The sequence below is a fragment of the Hoplias malabaricus genome, chromosome Y, assembly GCF_029633855.1.
Source record: "Hoplias malabaricus isolate fHopMal1 chromosome Y, fHopMal1.hap1, whole genome shotgun sequence".
NCBI classification, from domain to species: Eukaryota; Metazoa; Chordata; class Actinopteri; order Characiformes; family Erythrinidae; genus Hoplias; species Hoplias malabaricus.
Window position 1 is genome coordinate 3821804 of NC_089820.1, and position 12950 is coordinate 3834753.

At 43.7% G+C, this 12950-nt stretch overlaps 1 protein-coding gene across 1 annotated transcript; it reads left to right on the top strand.

Annotated features, from left to right (window-relative positions):
- Positions 1-11059: 11059 nt before the first annotated feature.
- Positions 11060-12022, top strand: LOC136677848 (chemerin-like receptor 1). The gene has a single exon (XM_066655520.1). It carries the CDS (start codon positions 11060-11062, stop codon positions 12020-12022), a length of 963 nt encoding a protein of 320 aa, XP_066511617.1.
- Positions 12023-12950: the final 928 nt, after the last annotated feature.

Genomic DNA, 12950 nt, shown 5'->3' on the forward strand with positions numbered 1-12950 from the left:
TACATATATATGAACATATACGTAAAGAATGAATAAATCTACACTTAAAGTAGGACACTATCGGTAAGAGATAAATTCACAGTACACAACCGAGAGAAGGGAAACGGAACATACTGTAGTGATCCTGCAATAATGTTCAGTGTTATGCAGACAAAGACTACACGGGGAGCCATTGCATGCACTGGACAATGAGATTGAAACCCTCACAAGGAAAGCTTATCCTCACATGTCAGCGGACGTGCAAAGTGAGCTAGCCAGAGACCAGTTAATTCGGGCCATAACTCCCAGGGAACTACGCATACAGACGCAGCTGGCACATCCGCACACGTTGCAGGAGGCGCTGGAATTGGCTTTAGAGAGAGAGGCTGTGGGAGCAGCTGCAGGGAGCGACCAAGTCTGGACTGGGCCTGTTTTAAGGGGTGTGGTTCAGGAGAGCGCAGGTAAAGAGAAACTGGCATGGGCTGCTGAGTTAACTGAACTGATACAGGCAGTGTCGCTACAACCACTGCGCGGTGGCACTCACCCTCGCCGTGGCCCGTCGGTGTGCTGGGTGTGTGGTCAGGTTGGTCACATCAGCAGGCAGTGCCCCAAGCAAGTAAGGGGTCCGGGAAACGACCCGGGGTCTGTGTAAATGGGACGACGCAGATCCCTGCCCCTGTGTCCCACTTACCTCTAGTGGACGGAGCTCAAGTAAGGGATCGGGGGAGCAGGGCTCCACCTCCCCCACAAGTAAGAGACATTGCGGAGGCTGTGCGAGTGGTGGGCTGGACACATGTGGGAAATTGTTGCCATGTCTCCATCTCCTTGGCAGGCACTCCCTGCATGGCGCTGGTCGACACAGGCTCCACTGTGACCTTGATCCGGCCCGATTTGGTTCCAGTTGAAACTGAGTTGGAATCTACTGCTGTGAAACTGAAGTCAGTGACTGGGGAGCAAGCCCCCATGCTTGGTAGAGGGGAGGTCCTTATTCGGGTAGGGGAAAAGTCAGTGAATTTTGGGGTATGGGTTGCAGCAGTCCAAGACCCTTGCATACTAGGACTGGACTTTCTTAGGGCTGCTCGCGGGGTGTTGGACCTGGGAAAGAACACACTGATGTTTCCAGGAGGCCCCACAGTTAATCTGACACACCCCACACAGATTCAATTCCCCCACCCTGTGATCTCAGGAGCCACAGAAACTTTAGTTCCATCTTTGCATGCCTCTTCTCCAACTTTTCCTTTCTCCGCACCCCAGCCTGCAACTAACGTGCTTCCTCTGGCCTGTGACCAGAATACAGAGGGAGGAGGGGTAGATAGAATGTCGGCAATACGGAAGATATGGGGGATGAGCTGTGACTACTTGGAACCCCAGCAGCAAGAGGAGCTGTGGAGAGTACTGTGGGAGTTTAAAGACATTTTTGCCCTGACTGAGGGGGAGGTGGGCCTGACACACTTGGTGCAGCACGAAATTGACACTGGAGATGCACAGCCTATCAGAACGCGTCCTCGCCGGCTTCCCCTCGCCCATCAGGCAGCTGTGGACAGTGCAGTAGAAGAGATGCTACAGAATGGGATCATTGAGCCATCTGACAGCCCCTGAGCCTCTGGGGTGGTGATGGTAAACAAAAAAAAGAGCAAAAAGATGAGATTCTGTGTGGACTACAGGCCGTTGAATAGAGTAACCAAGAAAGACTCATACCCACTGCCTCGTGTCGATGAATCACTGGACTTGGTGTCTGGCTCGTCCTGGTTCTCCTCATTGGATCTACGCAGTGGGTACTGGCAGGTGCCCCTCAGTCCGGATGTTAAACCCAAGACGGCTTTTTGCACTGGTAGAGGGCTATGGCAGTTCTGTGTTCTCTGTTTCGGGCTGTGCAACTCCCCAGCTACTTTCGAACGGCTGATGGAAAAGGTGTTGGCCGGCATTCCAAGGAAGGAGTGTCTAGTCTATTTGGATGACATTCTGGTTCATGGGAGCTCCTTCGAGGCCGCTTTGGAGTCCCTTCGACAGAATCTACAGAGGATAGCTGCAGCGGGCCTGAAACTCCACCCTGACAAGTGCTGTTTCATGAGGAAGGAAGTGGAGTTTCTAGGACACAAGACTGGAGGAGAGGGCAGGTTGTAAAGAACTGGCCAGCCCCGTCGAATCTGAAGGAGCTGAAGAGTTTCATTGGACTGGCCTCCTACTACAGGCGGTTTGTGCGTGGGTTTTCTTGCATAGCTGCACCCCTGTTCCACTTACAACGGAAGGACAGTGAGTTTGCATGGACACCAGAGTGCGAGCAGGCCTTTATCTGTCTAAAAAAAGCACTGATAAGGTCTCCTATTCTCACACCTCCAGACCCCAACTTGCCATTTGTCTTGAACACGGACGACAGTGATGTGGGGATGGGAGCGGTGCTGAGCCAAGTGAGTCAAGAGGGGGAGAAAGTGGTAGCCTACTTTAGTAAGACGTTCAATAAAGCAGAACGTCGCTATTGTGTCACACACAGGGAACTTCTCGCAATTGTAAGAGCAATAAGACACTTCAGGTATTATCTCTGTGGCCTACCATTCACGGTCAGGACTGATCATGCAGCTCTCCAGTGGTTGATGTCCTTCAGAGAGCCGGAGGGCCAACTCGCACGCTGGCTGGAAGAACTGGCACCGTTTTACTTCCAGGTGGAATACCGAGCAGGGACTCGTCATGCCAATGCAGATGCCATGTCCAGACGTCCCTGTGCCTCTGACGACTGCTGCTATTGTGAAAAAAGGGAGGCCCAGGAGAATAAGCTCTGCTCAGAAGAGCAGAGTGGCCCCACTTGTGGCGGAGATACACTGACTTGTGGAGTGACCCTTGTGGTTGACCCTGTGGAGTGGAGAGTACAACCCTGTGGAGTGGAGAGTAGAGCGAGACCCAGACTTATAACCAGTGCTGCAGTGGGTGGAATCAGGACAAAAACCACAGTGGAATGAGGTGGCTCACTGTTCTCCTGCTACTAAAGGACTCTTTGAGAAATTTGCAGCCCTCCGGGAGATGGATGGGGTGCTCCAGAGGGCCTGGAAAGAGCCAGCCACCGGAGAGGGGAGGTGGCAAGTAGTGGTCCCAAAGGCACTTAGAGAGGGGGTGCTGAAGGCATGTCATGGAGCTGTAGGAGCAGGACACTTTAGAGTCTCAAAAACTCTTCGACGACTACGACTGTTGATGATTTCTGTCGCAGGTGTGACCCTTGTGCTGCTCACAAAGGCCCTCCAGACCAGTCCCGTGCCCATCTCCAACAGTTGACCGTAGGGGCCCCGATGGAAAGAGTTGCAGTAGACATAATGGGTCCGTTCCCCCACACAGACAAGGGCAACCGTTACGTCCTGGTTGCTATGGACTATTTCACCAAATGGCCAGAGGCCTATGCCATACAAGACCAGGAGGCGGGGACTGTTGCAGATGCTCTGATAGAGGGCATGTTTTCCAGGTTCGGGGCAGCAGAGGTCCTTCACAGTGATCAGGGATGAAATTTTGAGTCTTCTCTGCTATGTGTGAGTGACTGGGCATGCAGAAGAGTAGGACCACCCCACTACATCCGCAAAGCGATGGACTGGTTGAGCGATTTAACAGGACACTGGCGAAACAGCTTGCCATCCTCACTGCTGAACATCAGAATGATTGGGATATGCACCTCCCTCTTGTTCTATTGGCTTATCGATCTGCGGTACAGGACTCCACTTCATGCACACCTGCTCTTCTGATGCTGGCGAGAGCTGCGGATACCAGCAGAAATGGCTTTTGGCAAAACTCCAGAAACACCAGCAGTTCCTCCAGGACCGGAGTATGCAAGGAGACTCCAGGATCGAATGGAGTCAGCTCATGCTTTTGCTCGTGACCAGCTATGGAAAGCGGGTATAAGACAGAAAAGGAACTATGACATGAGAGCAAAGGGGAAAGATTTCAGGGCTGGAGATCTGGTATGTGTGTACAGCCCTAAGAGGAAAAAGGGAAGATGCCCAAAGTTAGATTGTCATTGGGTGGGGCCTTGTGAAGTTCTGGAAAGGATCAGTGAGGTGGTGTATAGGGTTCAGCTGATGCCTAAGGGTAGATGGGGTTGCCCTCCATCGGGATAGGTTGGCTCCATACAGAGGTGATGCACACCCTCATCGACAACCTTTGCCTTTTCCCCAAGTACTGCTCACTGTTGCACCTTTCAACTCCCCGCAGCCTTCTCCACCCCAAGACTCTTTCCCTGTTCAGCAGCAGCCCTGTGTGTTCAACCCCGAGAGGCCCCAGAGAAAGAAAAGGGCCCCGGGCCATCTCAGTGACTTTTATGTGAGTCTCTCGGGACGAGAGACTAAGTGAGGGGGGGGGGACAGTGTAGCGATCCTGCAATAACGTTCTGTGTTATGGACTATGTGAAATGCAGATGTATGTGAATTACAGTACGCATGTGATTGGCGGATGAGAAAAGGGGAGGAGTGTGTGTGCAGAGAGGGGAGTGAGTTAGACAGAGTTCTTTTGACCATTGTTGTTGTTAGTTGAAAAGCAGCGAGAGAGTTGTAGCAGCCTGTTTTTGGTTAGCGTGGTTACGGCCAACAGTAACTGCTTTCAGTTCATTAAAGTGGAAGAATTCAAGTTATTCTCGACCATTTTTTCAAAGCGTCCGGTGGACGCTACAATACAAAAGGAGTACATGGACAGAACACACTCGAGAAGGAACTATGGTGGCTGCACTTAACAACTGCTCCCCTAGTAGACGATGCTGGAAACTAACGTGATTCATGTGACAGAGCTTCAACCAATGAGAAATAACTATGGCTAAATGCACATTTATAAAGAAAACTAAATATTAACATACACATTTAAGTTGTTATGTACTGAACAACTATAACTCTGTTATACACACTGGGCCTTTTGAACACTTTGCATGGTTTTAAATGATTCTTTATAGAAGTATGTCCTTGTTGTAGAGTATTATGTATTACTCTTTGCATTCAGAATCACATATGCTTTGATTTGGCATCAGAACCAGGTTCTGAAACATCCTACTCACAAAATGAGTTGAATCAAGTTTGTTTGAACAGGTAGAATAGGATCAGAATTGGATAACACTGGCTTAGACTGTCAGAAAGCCTCCCTTTATTATTACCTGGATTGTGCATGTGAATTTGTATAAGGACTATCATTCATTCATTCATTGTCTGAAACTGCTTTTCTAATTCAACTCCTCACAGACCGTCACATGGAGTGTGGCTCAAACCCACAACCTGGAGCTGTGTGACTGCAACACTACCTGCTGCACTACCGTGCCGCCTGAAGGGCTATCAATTTATTTTAATACAGTTCATTTATTCAGTTTAATTTATTTCAGAAATACACCATATGTACAAATATTTGAGGACAAATTTGTAATGAATATATTCTACATTAAGTTGCAACCGTTACTAACACAGATGTGCACACACTGCCTCTCTAATCCCTGTAGAGAAACACTGACAATAGAATCGGATTCTCTGGAGTAGAGAAACATGAACCTAATGCCAGGCGAAGAATATATAGCACCCCAGCACTGAGCTGTGCTGATGAACCCATATTTACTGTCATGTCTCTTGTTAGGAAGTGAGTAGTAGCCTGTATGTAAGTAAACATGTCATTCTCAGCACATGTTGTCTCAGTTAAATGGTTATTCTCTTTATTTATTGCAAGAATTTCACATATTAAGCCAACCACAAACAAGTCTGTAAATCACACAATGCAGAAAATGTACTCCATATAATGTACTCAATGTTTGCAAGCTACAATATTAACACTGAAAACAGAACAATTATTACATGGTCAGCAGGCATAGAGCTGTACTACAAAATACACAATAATCTAACACAATATCCCAAAGAACTCACTGACATTCTCTTAAACTTCCAAACAATGCTCAAACAAAGCAATTTGAGCTGCATTAGTTATAGAATTTTTTTAGAAGAAAGAACATAACTAGGATACCTATTTTGTGCAGGGCATTTTACGCAAAGCATGTTAACCAGACAGCCTAGGTTTCTAAAAGTATCAAACTATACACATTGTCTGAACTGTGGTGTACAAGGTGCCCTGCAGTCTAGTATCTGTGCCTTAAGAATTGAGGTGAGGGCCCTACAGTCCAGTTTACATGCCTTAAAAATTCTGGGGTGAGGGGCATGGCATAACCACAAACATCGCATTGACCCCGAGACCCTGCTCATCAACACAAGCTTTTAGAGACAGCTCCATATCAGCCCTGTTTTTAAAAACAAATAAAAAGGTTCTTTAGCCTCTGGGTCATCTCCAGAGCCTTTATGCCAACTACATATCTCGAAGCCGGCGACGTGATTGAGTCATGCTTAAAATGTTTTTCCGTGCTCATTTGGAGCTGTACGGCACACTTGGAGTTGTACCACCCACTTGGAGCGTTACGGCCCAATTGGAGCTGTACCACACACTTGGAGCTGGGCCTCCCACTTGGAGCTGCCTCCGGCCTGCAGAGATACCCTTCTCGCCAGATGCACTCTCTGCCTCCGCGACGTCACATGCAAATGCACTCTCTGCAACAATGACAGGAACTGCACAGTTTCTTCTTTATGAGTCAATGGATATCTTAATACGGTGTAATCTTTGTAGAGTTCTGGTGCTATATATGATGACTATATCATTAGTGTAGTGATTTCTGGTGCTATATATGATGACAGCTTCCATTGAATGTGCTTCAGGCTTGCTGTTTCTGCTAATAGAACAGAATTTATCGATGCGGTAGGGATGTTTTTTTTAAGGTACCATAATCACTATTTCATCCCATTATTATCAGTGTAGTGCATTTTGTAGTGTGTAACCTGCGCCCTCTCTCTCTCTGTAGGTTGGAACGCTCCCAGTTCACGTGTGTGCTGTGTATCTCTATAAGCCGAAGCTCTTATCAATAAAGCAATTTTGTTTTGTTAAACTTGAGTACTTTTCTTGAGTCGAGTACTCTCAACAATCAGTCTGACAAAGCTAATGTCCATTCAGTGTCAGTCTTACAGCCCAACAGTACGCCATATGTCTTTGCTCAGCAGAGTGACAGGATTTACTCAAGGTTGTAATTTTCTTAATTCCCTTATCATTCCAGAATGACACACAGGAGAATGCAATTTTTATTTATTATTTAATATTGCATACCGTTGATCGCAAAGCTAATTTCACACCAGACGATACACTGCTTTAATCAATGTAGTCACTCACACCGGCCGTGAGTATCAAGCACAAATATATTCCTCAACAGACACAAAATAATTCCGTTTCCGTGACTGAGAGTGCACTGATGAATAGACTGGCGGTGCATGTGAAGCAGTGAGTGCATGTCTGTAGCCAGACCCTTCTCCCAGAAATCACTACACTAATGATAACATCATTATATATATATAGCACCCGACCTCTTTAAAGATTACACCGTATTAAGGTATCTTTCGACCTGAAAAGCAAACCGTTCCACTGTGCCATTGTCTGCAGCCTGAATTTGACTTTACCTGTAACATTTAGGGCTGAAGGTGAATAAAGCTGCTGGGCGGGTTTGCTGGCCAAAGTATTGGTACTTTCTGCAGTGTTGACAGGTGCCAAATCCTGCTGGAAAATGAAATCTGCATCTCCATAAAGCTTGTGAGTAGAGGGAAGCATGAATTACTCTAAAATTTCCTGGTAGACGGCTGCGCTGACTTTGGACTTGGTATAACACAGTGGACCAACACCAGCAGATGACATGGCTCCTCAAACCATCACTGATTGTGGAAACTTCACACTAGACTCAAGCAGCTTGGATTGTGTGCCTCTCCACTCTTCCTCCAGACTCTGGGACCTTGATTTCTAAATGAAATACACATTTTCTTTCATCTGAAAATAAAACTTTGGACACTGAGCAACAGTCCACTCCTTTTTCTCCTTGGCCCAGGTAAGCCACTTTGTATCAGAGTCATGAGTGGCCTGACACAAGGAATGTGACAGTTGTAGCCCATGTCCTGGATACGTCGATCTGTGGTGGCACTTGAAGCACTGACTCCAGCAGCAGTCCCCTGATTGCTGCAGACTGTGCTCCTTGAGCAACATACTAAGTCTGTAATGACTTTTTCTTGCCTCAACATGCTTGAGCCCACTTTAAAGCAATGGTGACATTTCTGTTTTGAGCTTGCACATTTGTGGTGTATGGGCAAAACACCATACTATAACAAGGTCGGTGTGCTTTAGTCTGTGTTCTTGATGATTTTATGTTTTCTTCCTTACTTTTTCTTTTCCACCACCTTTTGGTTCCCTTCATGCTAGCAAGTATATTTACAGCTTCTGTTTCTTTAATTTTTCCTGCAAAGTCCAGTGTGTTCTTGAACACTGTTTTCATTTACAATGCAATATCACAGGCACTTCTGAAAATGAGAGCATGTTCCACCAACAATTTTCTCCGAATAGCTTCTCCTTTTAGTCCACTAACAAAATCATCTCAAAGTGCTTCATCTAAATGATCTCCTAAATCACAATTAGTTGAAAGCTGCTTTAGTGCCACAATATAATCAGCCATGTCTCATTTTTAACTGATTTCTCTTCTGGAACCAGAATCCTTCAGAAATTACTGTTTTAAAATTAATAATTTTGCTTGTTATGGGAAGCTAATCTTTCACTAAGCATTTGGCAAGATTCTGCTGGGTTTGTGTGGCATAGTGAGACACACTGACCTTTTTCCCATCCCCCACTTCATTAGCTATCATCCACTGTTCCAGCCTCTGCAAATTTGACTCAAAATCCTCCTGCACTTCCTTTTATTTGGCTATTTGCCCAATCTGAAATGATGCAATGCTCTTTTTTTCTTACAGCACTTTTCACTTGTCTGTATTCAACCTTTAACTTTTTTTGTTGTTGTTTTTTTTTTGTTTGCTTGTTTTTGCTCAAAATCACCCCTTTCTTTGGAGGATCCCATCCTTGTTGCCACTGTAATACAAACAAAGTTGGGACACTAAACAAATTGTGAATAAAAACTGAATGCAATGATGTGGAGGTGCCAATATCTAATATTTTATTCAGAATAGAACACAAATCACAGATCAAAAGTTTAAACTGAGAGAATGTATCATTTTAAGAGAAAAATATGTTGTTTCAAAATTTCATGGCGTCAACAAATCCCCAAAAAGTTGGGACATGGCCACTTTTTACCACTGTGTGGCATCCCCCCTTCTTCTTACAACACTCAACAGATGTCTGGGGACAGAGGAGACCAGTTTCTCAAGTTTAGAAATAGGAATGCTCTCCCATTCATGTCTAATACAGGCCTCTAACTGTTCAATCGTCTTGGGCCTTCCTTGTCGCATCTTCCTCTTTATGATGCGCCAAATGTTCTCTACAGGTGAAAGATCTGGACTGCAGGCTGCCATTTCAGTACCCAGATCCTTCTCCTACGTAGCCATGATGTTGTGATTGCTGCAGAATGTGGTCTGGCATTATCTTGTTGAAAAATGCAGGGTCTTCCCTGAAAGAGATGACATCTAGATGGGAGCATATGTTGTTCTAGAACCTGAACATAGTTCTCTGCATTAGTGGTGCCTTTCCAGACATGCAAGGTGCCCATGCCACACACACTCATGCAACCCCATACCATCAGTGATGCAGGCTTCAGAACAGAGCATTGATAACAACTGGGGTTATCCTTGTCCTCTCTGGTCCAGATGACATGGCGTCCCAGTGTTCCATAAAGAACTTCAAATCGTGACTCATCTGACCACAGAACAGTCTTCCATTTTGCCACACTCCATTTTAAAAGACCCCTGGCCCAGTGCAAACGTCTGAGCTTGTGGAGCTTGCTTAGAAATGGCTTCCTCTTTGCACTGTAGAGTTTCAGCTGGTAATGGCGGATGACACGGTGGATTGTGTTCACTGACAATTCTGCATTCAGTTTTTATTCACAGTTTGTTTAGTGTCCCAACTTTTTTGGAATCCGGTTTGTATCTTGAGGTTGATATTATAAGAATGAGCACAAATGCTAAGGTTCAATCATCCAGCACCAGAGAGTCTTTATTCAGCTTCACAACTCTTATCAACTAACAATGACTCAGCAGTAAATATTCATACTTCTCTAACTGGAGGAAACCCATGCAGATACAGGGTGAACTCTTCACAGACAGTGGCTCAAGGTGGGAACTGAACTCACAATACAGGACGCAGGAGCTATGGGACATTGACACTTGTTGAGCCACCGTGCTACTTCCGCTGCAATTTCTTTGTCAAAAAAGTCTTCCAGAAAATAGGATCTGGCATTGCAGTATCCCAAAATTACCTTTGATTCTTGAAAACGTATATTACGTTACTTTTTTAAATAATATTTAAATAACACTTTTTGGTTGCTGACTAAAATTCTGGAACAGCTCTTATATTCTCAGATCACACACACACACACACACAAACACACACACACACAAACACAAACACACACACACACACACACAAACACACACACACACGCTAAACACACACACACACAAACACACACACAAACACAAACACACACACACAAACACACACACACACACACAAACACACACACACACACACGCTAAACACAAGAACTGCTCATGCGTAAGATGAACACTCGGATGCTAAACAATAGAAAATGGTTAAAGCTTGTGATAAACAAACTTTAAAACATTCTGAGGCTTCTCTGTTTAAACAAATGAACTGTGGTGCATATGACAAATGACTAAAGCGTGCAGTGTACAATTTTTACAGGGGCACAGTGTAGAAAGTTCCTTTGAATTCTGACACGCCACAGAAAGGAAATAAATGGTACAAAATTTTACTGATAATATAAAAGATAATTTCTCATCTTAAGCCACAATGCTACCAGCTCTGCAGCAGTGTGCTGAAGCAGCCATTGGTCGGTGAGTCTTTTTATTTTTTTTAAACATATATAAAGATATTAATTTATAGTTAAATATTCCATAAAACAAAGCCATGCAGTGTTCACTAGTACATATTATTTCTCTGCAAATGGTGGACAAATATATTTCTGCTTATTTGGTAACAAAACCTTACAGAACATTAATACATCTATTGATTTCTGTCTCCTTAATAGAACTGAGACATCATGACTTCAACCCCAGTAACAGAAACAACCTTTCCTGAAAATGGCCCCGAGAGCTATGACACATACATGAGTCCACTGAATATATTCGACCTAGTGTCCAGCGTGATCATCATTGTCCTGGGTCTTACTGGAAATGCTTTGGTGATCTGGATTGCAGGATTTAAAGTCCGAAAGTCAGTCATTAGCATCTGGTACCTGAGCCTGGCTGTGTCCGACTTCTTGTTCTGCTCCTTCCTTCCCTTCTTTGTCTTTTATAGAATCACAGGCACCTGGATTTTTGGACCGTTCCTGTGCAATATAATTTACTTAAACATTTCTCTAAATCTCTACTGCAGCATCTTCCTCCTCACCATCATCAGTGTGGACCGTTGTGTGATTGTCATGTTTCCAATTTGGGCTTGGACTCAGCGCACAGTGAAAAAGGCTTTTGTGATAGTTGTTCTAGTTTGGTTCATCTCTGCAATATTTAATGTTCCAGCGCTAATTATCCCTGACTCTGAGAATAAAACGGTAACCAATGAGACCAATGAGAAATGTAAAATGAGTGATTCTGCAGAAATACCTATATATGACTTCATATTTGGTTTTGTGGTCCCATTCCTGATAATGATTGCTTGTTGCGTCATTATAAAACGAAAACTAAAGACCATGCAGATGGTGGAATCCAAAAAGCCTTTCAAGATCATGATGGCACTGAGTGCCACTTTTTTTATCTGCTGGCTGCCTTATCACATATACACGCTGATGATTATAAACCAAAACAAAAATGAAGTTCTACTAATTATAAGAGAAATTGGCTTCACTCTCTCCATTGCCAATAGCTGTCTGAACCCGTTTCTTTATGCGTTCATGGGGAAGGACTTTAAGAACCAATTTTATAAAATTCTGTCAAATATTGAAAATGCAATGGAGGAAGAGGACAACCAGAACATTGACAGAGGGACAATTCTGACCCACAAATAAAGCCAACATACCACCACCATTTCATCTGTTCTGTGTGAGAAATAAATAAATAAATAAATAAATAAGAAACAGTTTATTGCCACCTTTACAAATAGCCATACATTTGTTTCCAACTAACTTTGTAAATACCTTATTTGTCCTGGTACCATCAGAGCCTTTAGCATATTTAATGTATATGTATCAAATTATATATTTTTATTTTTTTAATACACATCATTTAAATATTAGTGTTTATATTTAAATTCATATTAGTGTTTCCTGTTTATTTTCAGTTTGGTATGTTCTCCCTGTGTTTGCATGGGTTTTCTCCGGGTGATCCAGTTTCCAGTTTGTGTGAAATTGCCCGTAGGTGTAAGTGTAAGAGTGCGCTGGGTGAGTGTGTATTATCCTGTGACCGGTTTCATACAAGATTTTTGATGTTTTTATTTTTCTCTTCTTTTTCTTAAAACGATTTATAAATGCTATTTTTAAACATTGAATTGTGAAATCTCTGATGTTAGTTACTTGTTTTCAAAAGGGTCAGAATTTTGTCAATGGTCTTGGGGAGGGGCTTTGCTATGACGTGACGTGAAGTTTGTCATAACATTTATTAGCTGTTACACAATACATACACAAGGGGAACATATATGTTATATTTATGCAATAAATATGATGATAAATTCTGTTTTGCTGTGGATATAAGTGTGTTTTTTTCTATAAGCATTACTTGCCATGGACACCACTTACAGTCCAGTGCTCCTCACAATATTTCACATTTTGGCCACTGGTAATGCAAAGCCTTCAATGATCTCTTCTATTTTTCAATTTTCTCCCCTTTTAACAAACTGTCAGAAGAGCTGAACTCTCACAAATCTGTTATCAGTAAATTCCACATAACTGTGAGATTTATGTGTTTTAATTGTAAAGTATTGTGAAGTATACACAAATG

Coding starts and splice junctions, on each gene's coding strand:
- LOC136677848 (XM_066655520.1), top strand. CDS start 11,060: ATGACTTCAACCCCAGTAACAGAAACAACCTTTCCTGAAAATGGCCCC.